This window comes from Pleurodeles waltl, chromosome 6 (genome assembly GCF_031143425.1).
Source record: "Pleurodeles waltl isolate 20211129_DDA chromosome 6, aPleWal1.hap1.20221129, whole genome shotgun sequence".
NCBI lineage: Eukaryota > Metazoa > Chordata > Amphibia > Caudata > Salamandridae > Pleurodeles > Pleurodeles waltl.
Window position 1 is genome coordinate 1,715,860,533 of NC_090445.1, and position 15,890 is coordinate 1,715,876,422.

At 51.1% G+C, this 15,890-nt stretch overlaps 1 protein-coding gene across 1 annotated transcript in view; it reads right to left on the bottom strand.

Moving 5' to 3' along the window:
- Positions 1-15,890, bottom strand: part of TAP1 (transporter 1, ATP binding cassette subfamily B member) — a 204,680-nt gene that overhangs the window by 42,231 nt on the left and 146,559 nt on the right. The window contains exon 9 of the mRNA XM_069241937.1: positions 2,537-2,710. Within this exon, the coding sequence (XP_069098038.1) occupies positions 2,537-2,710 (174 nt within the window). The remainder of the gene's footprint in view (positions 1-2,536; positions 2,711-15,890) is intronic.

Sequence of the window (15,890 nt, forward strand, 5' to 3'; positions counted from 1 at the left end):
CCCAAGAAAGCATTTCCAGAGGCTGGGGGAGGCTACTCCTCCCCAGCCTTCACACCTATTTCCAAAGGGAGAGGGTGTAACACCCTCTCTCAGAGGAAGTCCTTTGTTCTGCCTTCCTGGGCCAGGGCTGCCTGGACCCCAGGAGGGCAGAAACCTGTCTGAGGGGTTGGCAGCAGCAGCAGCTGCAGTGGAGACCCCGGAAAGGCAGTTTGGCAGTACCAGGGTCTGTGCTAGAGACTCGGGGATCATGGAATTATCACCCCAATACCAGAATGATATTGGGGTGACAATTCCATGATCTTAGACATGTTACATGGCCATGTTCGGAGTTCCCATTGTGACACTATACATAGGGAGTGACCTATGTATAGTGCACGCGTGTAATGGTGTCCCCGCACTCACAAAGTCCGGGGAATTTGCCCTGAACGATGTGGGGGCACCTTGGCTAGTGCCAGGGTGCCCACACACTAAGTTACTTTGCACCTAACCTTTACCAGGTAAAGGTTAGACATATAGGTGACTTATAAGTTACTTAAGTGCAGTGTAAAATGGCTGTGAAATAACGTGGACGTAATTTCACTCAGGCTGCAGTGGCAGGCCTGTGTAAGAATTGTCAGAGCTCCCTATGGGTGTCAAAAGAAATGCTGCAGCCCATAGGGATCTCCTGGAACCCCAATACCCTGGGTACCTCAGTACCATATACTAGGGAATTATAAGGGTGTTCCAGTAAGCCAATGTAAATTGGTGAAATTGGTCACTAGCCTGTTAGTGACAATTTAGAAAGCAGAGAGAGCATAACCACTGAGGTTCTGGTTAGCAGAGCCTCAGTGAGACAGTTAGTCATCACACAGGGAACACATACAGGGCACACTTATGAGCACTGGGACCCTGGCTGGCAGGGTCCCAGTGACACATACACTAAAACAACATATATACAGTTAAATATGGGGGTGACATGCCAGGCAAGATGGTACTTTCCTACAGTATGTAAATGTAAAACATGTAAACGTTTAATGTTGAACATGTCCTTACAGTGAAAATGCCCTCAAAACTATTTTCACTGTACAAGGTTTAGCTGCTCCATAGGAAACCACTTAGATGCAATACTAAATACTAATCCTGTATCTCAGGAATGGGACTCGCTAGACAAAAAGGGAAATAACTATATTTGAAAGTTGTTAAAAATCCAATTCAATGAGGAAATCAAGTTTGTGCTAAGTATTACAGAAAGGTAACTTTTAAAAGGTTACCTTTACGCTGCCCGAAGCCCCTTGTGAGCCAGATCTGTAGTTTGTTCTCCCTCTTCTTAAATAGGTGTAAATGAGGTGTGAACCTGCTGGCAGGAGCAAACCAATACACTGACCTGAATGTGCCAAGCTGACCCCACTGACCCTGACCAAAAATGCAAGTAGTGCTCAGTGAATCCTTTTGGACATTATAGTGTCATGTCCTGCTTGACTGGATTTGGGGCACACTTCAAAGAAACCTCCCTTGTCACAGGCAAGTGTTATCTGACACCTGGGCAAGACACTTCTGTTGTCTTCCTAGCCAGTCAGGCCCCAATCACAGAGGGCCTCTTTTGACATCACAGTGTCACAGCCTTTTTGACAGGTCTGCTAGGTTTACATGTAACATTTGGGGTGCACAGGAGGGAAACAGAATTTTTAAGCAATATCTGCGTTTCAAATGCCTGGTTGCTGAAAGCTCAGCTTAGTCATACGAGGCCTCTGTCTCTGAGGTTGTTGTGGGTACAGGGATTGCAACAAAGTGCATTTGGTGTTAGATGTGAGAGGACACTGGGATTACTATAGCCCCCCACCACCATACACACAGCTCTCGGAGCCCAGGTTTAGTACAACTGAAAACTTTTTCCATCTTGAAAGTGGCCAAAGTGAACCGGGCTGGGCCCAAGAACTTTTACCCCATTGGTTAGAGAGTAACAGGTTATTCCCACCCACTAGCTCATGAAGGACATTTCTACTTTATTACTGTTTTAGTACTGCATAAATACTTTACAAAAGGCCTCCAAGTTACGCCTGTCCCCTCCTTGCCATAGCTGGTAGTTGGATGAGCTCAGGTTTATTTAGTGACTTTAGTGGTTCACCTTCACAAGGAATGAGGGTATCACTTGAGGTGGGCACTACCCCCCCTCAACTAGTAACCCAGTTTCTTACACACCTGCTCAGAGAAGGTGGAGATTGTTGAAGGTAAAGTCCCCAGAATCTGGAATCCGCATGCAGTAAAAGTCCTGGACTCCCTCAGTTTGCACTCAGCTGCCCATTGCCAGCACTTAAACTCCCAGTGTTTGGATTCAGAGGTGGAGAGGGAGGCAGGAATCATTAATTGTTCATTCTGGCTCAGTGTTCCCCTTCCTTTGTGCCCTAGACTTGAACCCCCAGACTGTGAATAGAAGCACCAGTACTGGTCTAATCGTTGGCCGTGGCAGTCCTGCTATTCCTCGGCTATGCTTCACTGGCTACAATCATCATAATATAGAAAAATAACAGTGTGCTGTAGTGAGCGGTCACCATCTTACCTTACTGTGAAGGTAGCGGGGATCGTAGTCCTGAAGCGGCACCCCGTCTATCAGTATCCTGCCCGCTTGTGGCTCGTAGAAGGCCTCCAGAAGAGCCACGCATGAAGACTTCCCGGCCGACGAGGGCCCTACGAGGGCTGTGACCTCCCCAGGCTTCAGTTCAAATGATACATCCTAGGTCACCAAAAGAGTAGAGAGCGACCAAACCAGCTTGGACACTTGCAGACATTTCAGTTTAGCACAGTCATTGTTTCTGCTGCAGGGTGAAGTATCACTGCTGTAGTGATAGGAAGAAATGCTGCCTATATTATATACTGTGTATAGTGTTATGTTAAAGGTGTATTTATCTAATTTGTCCCTTGCCCTGGAGAGCAGCAGAGCAATCTGCATAAGTCTCCGATATATGTGTCAAGACATGCAGGCTCCAGATGTATGTGTAGGTGAGTTCTTACTAATTAGAAATAATGCCTTATTTAGACATGGTTTAGTTAGCATGATTAGGCCTCAGTTTGCATTTACAGCTGTTTCAGTTTTCAGAAAGATAGTGCACCTGTATGTTATGAGAGCAAGCCTTTGTCTCTCTCTTTGTGTGTTTTTCCATTTCTGTAAAATCATTGAAAAATGAAGGATCATCAATAATGTCTGTAATGTAATATTTGTGCTCAGTCAAGGAAGTAATGTCCAGGATCTTTTCCTTTATTCTGTATCTTTTCAAGGTTTCCTGCCAGTAGTTTTGTGCATGTCATTCATAAGCTGAACAGGCTATGGCAGAGCTGAGTTACATGGAAATGATGGTTACTTTTCCTAATTAGCTATGCATAACCTAACCAATGAGGTGCAATAGGAAGCAGCTTACTCTGGAAGTATATTATTTAGTGGAGCATTGATTGGTCTGCAAGTTTGCAACATTTTTAGTTCAACCCTGTCATACCAGGTGTGTGAACTCTGTACACCGAAACTTTATACAAACTGCTCTGTTTTGGAGATGAGCCAGTCATTTGGCTACCTGGAAGCGGACTCTATGTCAGTCTGTTTATTTTATTTATACTTAGAGCTTTTCTTGCATTTTAACTAAGAAGACTCTGTGCTAGTTTGTCTATTGATTGGTTCTTGTCTAGAGTTTTCTTCAGAGACTGAGCATATGTTAAACTTCTTGCAGAATATGACTGGCTATTTTGATTGGGATGAACTGATTAACTAACTAATTACTTTTAGCCTTCTGCAATGATTATAATTTTGAATAAACCCATTAGGTTTTAACTAGTGTTGGGTTTAACTTGTGTAATTCAGTGTAGCGTAATAAGGTGGAATTACATGAGAGTTCATCAAGATTGCGCTTAATTACGAGAGAGGAGTAACTCTGTATTTAGCGCTATTTATCGGCACAAAAATGTCTCCTCTCTTCGACAATGGGCACGACAATACATTTTGCGCTATGAAATACCATTAAAAGCAACAAAACACGAATAGAGAGAGCGAGCAGCTACTCACGCTCGCTAAATGTGCTTTTGCTGTAGGATTTACCACCAGCTAGCGCAAAATGCACCCTAAGAAATATCGCTAACTACAGTAGAACATGAATAGCGAGGGGCTGTTCACACTCGCTAAATGTGCTCTCGTGGTAGGATCCCCCCAAATCACTCATATTTACACAAGCAGGAGTAATCGCTTAGTTATAAGTAATTCTGCCTCAAAGTGTAATGCAGAATTACAGAAATTACTCTGCTAACTCTGGTATGATTTAAATTACAACAGCCCTAATCTTAACCTGAAGTCCTGTCTCGCAGAGGTTTATGTTCATTAGCTTTCGACCAAGTCTTACTAAGGCTCACAAGGTCTTATGAAGGCTCAGACAGTCCAAATCTTGCCTCTTAGTTAAGTACAGTGTCAACAGAGGCTTGGAAGGCTTATGATATGAAAGGAAGCACCAAATGCAGTGATCATTCCACAGGTGATGGAGATGCAGGACTAGGGTCCAGTGGCGGCTGGTGGAATCTGAAAGTGGGGGGTCTAAGACCAGTTAATGAACTTAGGCGCGCAAGCAAATGCAACGAACAAGCCTGACATTTCCCTGGTAGTTTGGGCGTTTCTGCCTGAGAAAGTTTTTAAAAATGAGTGGAAAATTGTGCATTTGCAAGTACAATTTCTGTAATAAATTGACCAAAAACACATGCAGCTTTGCCCTGCTGTAGCGCCCACTATTGGTCCTCTTCAGTAATAGCACCTTCTAATGCAGATGGTTGGGGGGAGCTGGGATTCTATTTCAAAGGTGGTGTCATAGATGCACTGAGAAAGAGATGCTCCCTCAGTTAGTTGGACGGGGGGAGCTGGGATCCTATCTCAAAGGTGGTGTCATAGATGCACTGAGAAAGAGATGCTCCCTCAGTTAGTTGGACGGGGGGAGCTGGGATCCTATCTCAAAGGTGGTGTCATAGATGCACTGAGAAATAGATGCTCCCTCAGTTAGATATTTGGGGGAGCTGGAATCCTATTTCAAGGTGGTGTCATAGATGCTCTAAGAAAGAGATGCTCCCTCAGTTAGATGGCTGGGGGCAGCTGGAATCCAATTTCAAAGGTGGTGTCATAGATGCTCTAAGAAAGAGATGCTCCCTCAGTTAGATGGTTGGGGGGAGCTGGAATCCTATTTCGAAGGTGGTGTCATAGATGCACTGAGAAAGAGATACTCCTTCAGTTAGATGGTTGGGGGGAGCTGGGATCCTATTTCAAAGGTGGTGTCATAGATGCACTGAGACAGAGATGCTCCCTCAGTTAGATGGTTGCCGGGAGCTGGGATCCTATTTCAAGGGTGTTGTCATAGATTGCTCTAAGAAAGAGATGCTCCCTCAGTTAGATGGTTGGGGGGAGCTGGGATCCTATTTCAAGGGTGGTGTCATAGATTGCTCTAAGAAAGAGACGCTCCCTCAGTTAGATGGTTGGGGGGAGCTGGAATCCTGTCTCAAAGGTGGTTTCATAGATGCTCTAAGAAAGAGATGCTCCTTCAGTTGGATGGTTGGGGGGAGCTGGAATCCTATCTCAAAGGTGGTGACATGGATGCTCTGAGAAAGAGATGCTCCCTCAGTTAGATGGTTGGGGGGAGCTGGGATTCTATTTCAAAGGTGGTGTCATAGATGCACTGAGAAAGAGATGCTCCCTCAGTTAGATGGTTTGGGGGAGCTGGGATCCTATTTCAAAGGTAGTGTCATAGATGCACTGAGAAAGAGATGCTCCTTCACTTAGATGGTTGGGGGGAGCTGGAATCCTATTTCAAAGGTGGTGTCACAGATGCACTGAGAAAGAGATGCTCCCTCAGTTAGTTGGACGGGGGGGAGCTGGGATCCTATCTCAAAGGTGGTGTCATAGATGCACTGAGAAATAGATGCTCCCTCAGTTAGATATTTGGGGGAGCTGGAATCCTATTTCAAGGTGGTGTCATAGATGCTCTAAGAAAGAGATGCTCCCTCAGTTAGATGGTTGGGGGAGCTGGAATCCAATTTCAAAGGTGGTGTCATAGATGCCCTAAGAAAGAGATGTTCCCTCAGTTAGATGGTTGGGGGGAGCTGGAATCCTATTTCAAAGGTGGTGTCATAGATGCACTGAGACAGAGATGCTCCCTCAGTTAGATGGTTGGCGGAAGCTGGGATCCTATTTTAAGGGTGGTGTCATAGATTGCTCTAAGAAAGAGATGCTCCCTCAGTTAGATGGTTGGGGGGAGCTGGGATCCTATTTCAAGGGTGGTGTCATAGATTGCTCTGAGAAAGAGATGCTCCCTCAGTTAGATGGTTGGGGGAGCTGGAATCCTATCTCAAAGGTGGTGTCATAGATGCACTGAGAAAGAGATGCTCCCTCAGTTAGATGGTTGGGGGAGCTGGAATCCTATCTCAAAGGTGGTGTCATAGATGCAATGAGAAAGAGATGCTCCCTCAGTTAGATGGTTGGGGGGAGCTGGGATCCTATTTAAAGGGTGGTGTCATAGATTGCTCTAAGAAAGAGACGCTCCCTCAGTTAGATGGTTGGGGGGAGCTGGAATCCTGTCTCAAAGGTGGTTTCATAGATGCTCTAAGAAAGAGATGCTCCTTCAGTTGGATGGTTGGGGGAGCTGGAATCCTATCTCAAAGGTGGTGTCATGGATGCTCTGAGAAAGAGATGCTCCTTCAGTTAGATGGTTGGGGGGAGCTGGAATCCTATCTCAAAGGTGGTGTCATAGATGCACTGAGAAAGAGATGCCCCCGCAGTTAGATGGTTGGGGGGAGCTGGGATCCTATTTCAAAGGTGGTGTCATAGATGCACTGAGAAAGAGATGCTCTTTCAGTTAGATGGTTGGGGGGAGCTGGGATCCTATTTCAAAGGTGGTGTCCAAACCATAGATGCACAGAGAAAGAGATGCCCCCTCAGTTAGATGGTTGGGGGCAGCTGGGATCCTATTTCAAAGGTGGTGTCATAGATTGCTTTAAAAAAGAGATGCTCCCTCAGTTAGATGGTTGGGGGGAGCTGGGATCCTATTTCAAAGGTGGTGTCATAGATGCTCTAAGAAAGAGATGCTCCCTCAGTTAGATGGTTGGGGAAGCTGGAATCCTATCTCAAAGGTGGTGTCATAGATGCACTGAGAAAGAGATGCTCTTTCAGTTAGATGGTTGGGGGGAGCTGGGATCCTATTTCAAAGGTGGCGTCATAGATGCACTGAGAAAGAGATGCTCTTTCATTTAGATGGTTGGGAGGAGCTGGGATCCTATTTCAAAGGTGGTGTCCAAACCATAGATGCACAGAGAAAGAGATGCCCCCTCAGTTAGATGGTTGGGGGGAGCTGGGATCCCATTTCAAAGGTGGTGTCTTAGATGCACTGGGACAGAGATGCTCCTTCAGTTAGATGGTTGGGGGGAGCTGGAATCCTACTTCAAAGGTGGTGTCATAGATTGCTCTAAGAAAGAGATGCTCCCTCAATTAGATGGTTGGGGGGAGCTGGAATCTTATCTCAAAGGTGGTGTCATACATGCACTGAGAAAGAGATGCTCCCTCAGTTAGATGGTTGGCGGGAGCTGGGATCCTGTCTCAAAGGTGGTGTCATAGATGCCCTGAGAAAGAGATGCTCCCTCAGTTAGATGGTTGGGGGGAGCTGGGATCCTATTTCAAAGGTGATGTCATAGATGCACTGAGAAAGAGATGCTCCCTCAGTTAGATAGTTGGGGGGAGCTGGGATCCTATTTCAAAGGTGGTGTCATAGATACTCTAAGAAAGAGATGCTCCCTCAGTTAGATGGTTGGCGGGAGCTGGAATCCTATCTCAAAGGCGGTGTCATAGATGCACTGAGAAAGAGATGCTCCCTCAGTTAGATGGTTGGGGGGAGCTGGAATCCTGTCTCAAAGGTGGTGTCATAGATGCTCTAAGAAAGAGATGCTCCTTCATTTGGATGGTTGGGGGGAGCTGGGATCCCATCTCAAAGGTGGTGTCATAGATGCTCTACGAAAGAGATGCTCCCTCAGTTAGATGGTTGGGGGGAGCTGGGATCCTATCTCAAAGGTGGTGTCATAGATGCACTGAGAAAGAGATGCTCCTTCAGTTAGATGGTTGGGGGGAGCTGGGATCCTATTTCAAAGGTGGTGTCTTAGATGCACTGAGAAAGAGATGCTCCCTCAATTAGATGGTTGGGGAGCTGGAATCCCATTTCAAAGGTGGTGGCATAGATTGCTCTAAGAAAGAGATGCTCTCTCAGTTAGATGTTTGGGGGTAGCTGGAATCCTATCTCAAAGGTGGTGTCATAGATGCACTGAGAAAGAGATGCTCACTCAGTTAGATGGTTGGTGGAGCTGCAATCCTATCTCAAAGGTGGTGTCCAAAGCATAGATGCACAGAGAAAGAGATGCCCCCTCAGTTAGATGGTTGGGGGGAGCTGGGATCCCATTTCAAAGGTGGTGTCATAGATGCACTGAGACAGAGATGCTCCTTCAGTTAGATGGTTGGGGGGAGCTGGAATCCTATTTCAAAGGTGGTATCATAGATGCACTGAGAAAGAGATGCTCCCTCAGTTAGATGGACGGGGGCAGCTGGGATCCTATCTCAAAGGTGGTGTCATGGATGCACTGAGAAAGAGATGCTCCTCAGTTAGATGGTTGGGGGGAGCTAGGATCCTATTTCAAAGGTGGTGTCCAAACCATAGATGCACAGAGAAAGAGATGCTCCTTCAGTTAGATGGTTGGGGGAGTTGGAATCCTATTTCAAAGGTGTTGTCATAGATGCACTGAGAAAGAGATGCTCCCTCGGTTAGATGGTTGGGGGGAGCTGGGATCCTATTTCAAAGGTGGTGTCATAGATGCTCTAAGAAAGAGATGCTCCTTCAGTTAGATGGTTGGTGGGAGCTGGGATCCTATTTCAATGGTGGTGTCATAGATGCACTGAGAAAGAGATGCCCACTCAGTTAGATGGTTGGGGGGGAGCTGGGATCCTGTCTCAAAGGTGGTGTCATAGATGCTCTAAGAAAGAGATGCTCCTTCATTTGGATGGTTGGGGGGAGCTGGGATCCCATCTCAAAGGTGGTGTCATAGATGCTCTAAGAAAGAGATGCTCCTTCAGTTAGATGGTTGGTGGGAGCTGGGATCCTATCTCAAAGGTGGTGTCATAGATGCTCTGAGAAAGAGATGCTCCCTCAGTTAGATGGTTGGGGGAGCTGGAAACCTATCTCAAAGGTTGTGTCATAGATGCTCTGAGAAAGAGATGCTCCCTCAGTTAGATGGTGGGGGGGAGCTGGAATCCTATCTCAAAGGTGGTGTCATAGATGCTCTGAGACAGAGATGCTTCCTCAGTTAGATGGTTGGGGGGAGCTGGGATCCTATTTCAAAGGTGGTGTCATAGATGCACTGAGAAAGAGATGCTCCCGCAGTTAGATGGTTGTTGGAGCTGGAATCCTATTTCAAAGGTGGTGTCATAGATGCTCTAAGAAAGAGATGCTCCTTCAGTTAGATGGTTGGTGGGAGCTGGGATCCTATCTCAAAGGTGGTGTCATAGATGCTCTGAGAAAGAGATGTTCCCTCAGTTAGATGGTTGGGGGAGCTGGAAACCTATCTCAAAGGTTGTGTCATAGATGCTCTGAGAAAGAGATGCTCCCTCAGTTAGATGGTTGGGGGGAGAATGGAATCCTATCTCAAAGGTGGTGTTATAGATGCTCTGAGAAAGAGATGCTCCTTCAGTTAGATGGTTGGGGGAGCTGGAATCCTATTTCAAAGGTGGTGTCATAGATGCACTGAGAAAGAGATGCTCCCTCAGTTAGATGGTTGGGGGGGAGCTAGAATCCTATTTCAAAGGTGGTGTCATAGATGCTCTAAGAAAGAGATGCTCCCTCAGTTAGATGGTTGGGGGGAGCTGGAATCCTATCTCAAAGGTGGTGTCATAGATGCTCTGAGACAGAGATGCTCCCTGAGTTAGATGGTTGGGGGGAGCTGGGATCCTATTTCAAAGGTGGTGTCATAGATGCTCTGAGAAAGAGATGCTCCCTCAGTTAGATGGTTGCCTACAGAGTAGCACTCCGGTAAGGTGCACAGAGTATGCTATCCGACTTGCTTCTGGGACACAAGTCAGCTGCCATGTGAACGGTGGCGTAAGTGCATGAAAAAACCAAGAATTGCAACTGTGAGACTGAGTGCCATGAGGTGGGGTTCAGTGAGCCTCGGGGGTCAAAGATGTGCACAAAGGGCAAAATAATCTGTAACTATTTATTTTTTAGGTAACTGTCTGTAAAATAAAGAAAATACCTTAAGTGAAAATAAATGTTAGTTAAACAAAGTCGCAGAATTGAATCCTGGTTGGCGCCCTGGAGGCTGGTGAGGTGTATTGACGGTGCTATGGTGTCCCTCTTCCCAGCCTATAACAAAAGTGCTGTGTATATGTAGTCATTATTTAACAAATGAATTACACACAATTTGTCCCTTTTAAGATGAAACAAGTGCTACCAAGATACAACAGCAGAAAGTCTGCACCGAGGGGACATTTTTATTTGCCGGTTAAAAGAACACACCCCAGAAGTCACCCTTACATCTCCTCTGCATATGTCTAAACATGTGTCCCCCACCATGAAGCTTAAAGTGACCCCATCAATTAAAGCCCATACTGTCGCCCAAACAGCATTTACACTGGCGATTAACCAACTGCCGACATAAACCTTTCCTTCAGTTAGCAGCAGGGGCCAGAAGTAGCAAAGGGTTTTACCCATCTTGTGTCTATGGGAAAATGTGTTCGTACATATGGCCCCAGGTGTTTACCTGTAAGAAGAGATGGCATCAGCTGGTCCAGCTAGGGCTCTGAGGGCAGTCTTCTGCTTCCTCGGCTGGTCCAGCTAGGGCTCTGAGGGCAGTCTGGGGCACTGAGGGCAGGCTTCTGCTTCCTCGGCTGGTCCAGCTGGGGCTCTGAGGGCAGTCTTCTGCTTCCTCGGCTGGTCCAGCTAGGGCTCTGAGGGCAGTCTAGGGCACTGAGGGCAGGCTTCTGCTTCCTCGGCTGGTCCAGCTATGGCTCTGAGTGCAGTCTTCTGCTTCCTCGGCTGGTCGAGCTAAGGCTCTGAGGGAAGTCTTCTGCTTCCTCGGCTGGTCCAGCTAGGGCTCTGAGGGCAGTCTAGGGCACTGAGGGCAGGCTTCTGCTTCCTCGGCTGTTCCAGCTAGGGCTCTGAGGGCAGTCTTCTGCTTCCTCGGCTGGTCGAGCTAGGGCTCTGAGGGCAGTCTTCTGCTTCCTCGGCTGGTCCAGCTAGGGCTCTGGGGGAAGTCTTCTGCTTCCTCGGCTGGTCCAGCTAGGGCACTGAGGGCACTCTTCTGCTTCCTCGGCTGGTCCAGCTAGGGCTCTGAGGGCAGTCTTCTGCTTCCTCGGCTGGTCCAGCTAGGGCTCTGAGGGCAGTCTTCTGCTTCCTCGGCTGGTCCAGCTAGGGCTCTGAGGGCAGTCTTCTGGTTCCTCGGCTGGTCCAGCTAGGGCTCTGAGGGAAGTCTTCTGCTTCCTCGGCTGGTCCAGCTAGGGCTCTGAGGGCACTCTTCTGCTTCCTCAGCTGGTCCAGCTAGGGCTCTGAGGGCACTCTTCTGCTTCCTCAGCTGGTCCAGCTAGGGCTCTGAGGGCAGTCTTCTGCTTCCTCAGCTGGTCCAGCTAGGGCTCTGAGGGCAGTCTTCTGGTTCCTCGGCTGATCCAGCTAGGGCTCTGAGGGAAGTCTTCTGCTTCCTCGGCTGGTCCAGCTAGGGCACTGAGGGCAGGGCACTGAGGGCAGTCTTCTGCTTCCTCAGCTGGTCCAGCTAGGGCACTGAGGGCACTCTTCTGCTTCCTCGGCTGGTCCAGCTAGTGCATGAGGGCAGTCTTCTGCTTCCTCGGCTGGTCCAGCCAGGGCTCTGAGGGCAGTCTAGGGCACTGAGGGCAGGCTTCTGCTTCCTCGGCTGGTCCAGCTAGGGCTCTGAGGGCAGTCTTCTGCTTCCTCGGCTGGTCGAGCTAGGGCTCTGAGGGAAGTCTTCTGCTTCCTCGGCTGGTCGAGCTACTGCTCTGAGTGAAGTCTTCTGCTGCCTCGGCTGGTTCAGCTAGGGCACCGAGGGCAGTCTTCTGCTTCCTCGGCTGGTCCAGCTAGGGCTCTGAGGGAAGTCTTCTGCTTCCTCAGCTGGTCCAGCTAGGGCACCGAGGGCAGTCTTCTGCTTCCTCGGCTGGTCCAGCTAGGGCACCGAGGGGAGTCTTCTGCTTCCTCAGCTAGTCCAGCTAGGGCTCTGAGGGCAGTCTTCTGCTTCCTCGGCTGGTCCAGCTAGGGCTCTGGGGGAAGTCTTCTGCTTCCTCAGCTGGTCCAGCTAGGGCACTGAGGGCACTCTTCTGCTTCCTCGGCTGGTCCAGCTAGGGCTCTGAGGGCAGTCTTCTGCTTCCTCGGCTGGTCCAGCTAGGGCTCTGAGGGCAGTCTTCTGCTTCCTCAGCTGGTCTAGCTAGGGCACTGAGGGCAGGGCTCTGAAGGCAGTCTTCTGCTTCCTCAGCTGGTCCAGCTAGGGCTCTGAGGGAAGTCTTCTGCTTCCTCGGCTGGTCCAGCTAGGGCTCTGAGGGCACTCTTCTGCTTCCTCAGATGGTCCAGCTAGGGCACCGAGGGCACTCTTCTGCTTCCTCGGCTGGTCCAGCTAGGACACTGAGGGCAGTCTTCTGCTTCCTCAGCTAGTCCAGCTGGGGCACTGAGGGCAGGGCTCTGAGGGACGTCTTCTGCTTCCTCTGCTGATCCAGCTAGGGCTCCGAGGGCAGTCTTCTGCTTCCTCGGCTGATCCAGCTAGGGCACTGAGGGCAGTCTTCTGCTTCCTCGGCTGGTCCAGCTAGGGCTCTGAGGGAAGTCTTCTGCTTCCTCAGCTGGTCCAGCTAGGGCACTGAGGGAAGTCTTCTGCTTCCCCGGCTGGTCCAGCTAGGGCTCTGAGGGCAGTCTTCTGCTTCCTCGGCTGGTCCAGCTAGGGCTCCGAGGGCAGTCTTCTGCTTCCTCAGCTGGTCCAGCTAGGGCTCTGAGGGAAGTCTTCTGCTTCCTCAGCTGGTCCAGCTAGGGCACCGAGGGCAGTCTTCTGCTTCCTCGGCTGGTCCAGCTAGGGCACTGAGGGCAGTCTTCTGCTTCCTCGGCTGGTCAAGCTGGGGCACTGAGGGCAGGGCTCTGAGGGACGTCTTGTGCTTCCTCAGCTGGTCCAGCTAGGGCACCGAGGGCAGTCTTCTGCTTCCTCTGCTGGTCCAGCTAGGGCTCTGAGGGCAGTCTTCTGCTTCCTCGGCTGGTCCAGCTAGGGCTCTGAGGGCAGTCTTCTGCTTCCTCGGCTGGTCCAGCTGGGGCACTGAGGGCAGGGCTCTGAGGGACATCTTCTGCTTCCTCAGCTGGTCCAGCTAGGGCTCTGAGGGCAGTCTTCTGCTTCCTCAGCTGGTCCAGCTAGGGCTCTGAGGGCAGTCTTCTGCTTCCTCAGCTAGTCCAGCTAGGGCACTGAGGGCACTCTTCTGCTTCCTCGGCTGGTCCAACTAGGGCACTGAGGGCAGTCTTCTGCTTCCTCGGCTGGTCCAGCTAGGGCTCTGAGGGCAGTCTTCTGCTTCCTCGGCTGGTCCAGCTAGGGCTCTGAGGGCAGTCTTCTGCTTCCTCAGCTGGTCCAGCTAGGGCTCTGAGGGCAGTCTTCTGCTTCCTCAGCTGGTCCAGCTGGGGCTCTGAGGGCAGGGCACTGAGGGCAGTCTTCTGCTTCCTCTGCTGGTCCAGCTAAGGCTCTGAGGGCAGTCTTGTGCTTCCTCGGCTGGTCCTGCTAGGGCACTGAGGGCACTCTTCTGCTTCCTCGGCTGGTCCAGCTGGGGCACTGAGGGCAGGGATCTGAGGGACGTCTTTTGCTTCCTCAGCTGGTCCAGCTAGGGCACTGAGGGCAGTCTTCTGCTTCCTCGGCTGGTCCAGCTAGGGCACTGAGGGCACTCTTCTGCTTCCTCAGCTGGTCCAACTAGGGCACTGAGGGCAGTCTTCTGCTTCCTCGGCTTCTCCAGCTAGGGTTCTGAGGGCAGTCTTCTAGTTCCTCGGCTGGTCCAGCTAGGGCTCTGAGGGTAGTCTTCTGCTTCCTCAGCTGGTCCAGCTAGGGCTCTGAGGGCAGTCTTCTGCTTCCTTGGCTGGTCCAGCTAGGGCTCTGAGGGCAGTCTTCTGCTTCCTCAGCTGGTCCAGCTGGGGCTCTGAGGGCAGTCTTCTGCTTCCTCGGCTGGTCCAGCTGGGGCACTGAGGGCAGGGCTCTGAGGGACGTCTTCTGCTTCCTCAGCTGGTCCAGCTAGGGCACCGAGGGCAGTCTTCTCCTTCCTCGGCTGGTCCAGCTAGGGCTCTGAGGGACGTCTTCTGCTTCCTCGGCTGGTCGAGCTAGGCCTCTGAGGGCAGGCTTCTGCTTCCTCGGCTGGTCCAGCTAGGGCTCTGAGGGCAGTCTTCTGCTTCCTCGGCTGGTCGAGCTAGGGCTCTGAGGGAAGTCTTCTGCTTCCTCGGCTGGTTCAGCTAGGGCTCTGAGGGCACTCTTCTGCTTCCTCGGCTGGTCCAGCTAGGGCTCTGAGGGCAGTCTTCTGCTTCCTCGGCTGGTCCAGCTAGGGCTCAGAGGCAGTCTTCTGCTTCCTCAGCTGGTCCAGCTGGGGCTCTGAGGGCAGTCTTCTGCTTCCTCAGCTGGTCCAGCTAGGGCTCTGAGGGCAGTCTTCTGCTTCCTCGGCAGGTCCAGCTAGGGCTCTGAGGGAAGTCTTCTGCTTCCTCGGCTGATCCAGCTAGGGCACTGAGGGCAGGGCACTGATGGCAGTCTTCCGCTTCCTCAGCTGGTCCAGATAGGGCACTGAGGGCACTCTTCGGCTTCCTCAGCTGGTCCAGCTAGGGCACCGAGGGCAGTCTTCTGGTTCCTCGGCTGGTACAGCTAGGAATCTGAGGGCAGTCTAGGGCACTGAGGGCAGGCTTCTGCTTCCTCGGCTGGTCCAGCTAGGGCTCTGAGGGCAGTCTTCTGCTTCCTCGGCCGGTCGAGCTAAGGCTCTGAGGGAAGTCTTCTGCTTCCTCAGCTGGTCGAGCTAGGGCTCTGAGGGAAGTCTTCTGCTTCCTTGGCTGGTTCAGCTATGGCTCTGAGGGCACTCTTCTGCTTCCTCGGCTGGTCCAGCTAGGGCTCTGAGGACAGTCTTCTGCTTCCTCGGCTGGTCCAGCTAGGGCTCTGAGGGCAGTCTTCTGCTTCCTCAGCTGGTCCAGCTAGGGCTCTGAGGGCAGTCTTCTGGTTCCTCGGCTGGTCCAATTAGGGCTCTGAGGGAAGTCTTCTGCTTCCTCGGCTGGTCCAGCTAGGGCTCTGAGGGCAGTCTTCTGCTTCCTCAGCTGGTCCAGCTAGGGCTCTGAGGGCACTCTTCTGCTTCCTCAGCTGGTCCAGCTAGGGCTCTGAGGGCAGTCTTCTGCTTCCTCAGCTGGTCCAGCTAGGACTCTGAGGGCAGTCTTCTGGTTCCTCGGCTGATCCAGCTAGGGCTCTGAGGGAAGTCTTCTGCTTCCTCGGCTGGTCCAGCTAGGGCACTGAGGGCAGGGCACTGAGGGCAGTCTTCTGCTTCCTCAGCTGGTCCAGCTAGGGCACTGAGGGCACTCTTCTGCTTCCTCGGCTGGTCCAGCTAGTGCATGAGGGCAGTCTTCTGCTTCCTCAGCTGGTCCAGCTGGGGCTCTGAGGGCAGTCTTCTGCTTCCTCGGCTGGTCCAGCTAGGGCTCTGAGGGCAGTCTAGGGCACTGAGGGCAGGCTTCTGCTTCCTCGGCTGGTCCAGCTAGGGCTCTGAGGGCAGTCTTCTGCTTCCTCGGCTGGTCGAGCTAGGGCTCTGAGGGAAGTCTTCTGCTTCCTCGGCTGGTCGAGCTAGGGCTCTGAGGGAAGTCTTCTGCTTCCTCGGCTGGTTCAGCTAGGGCACC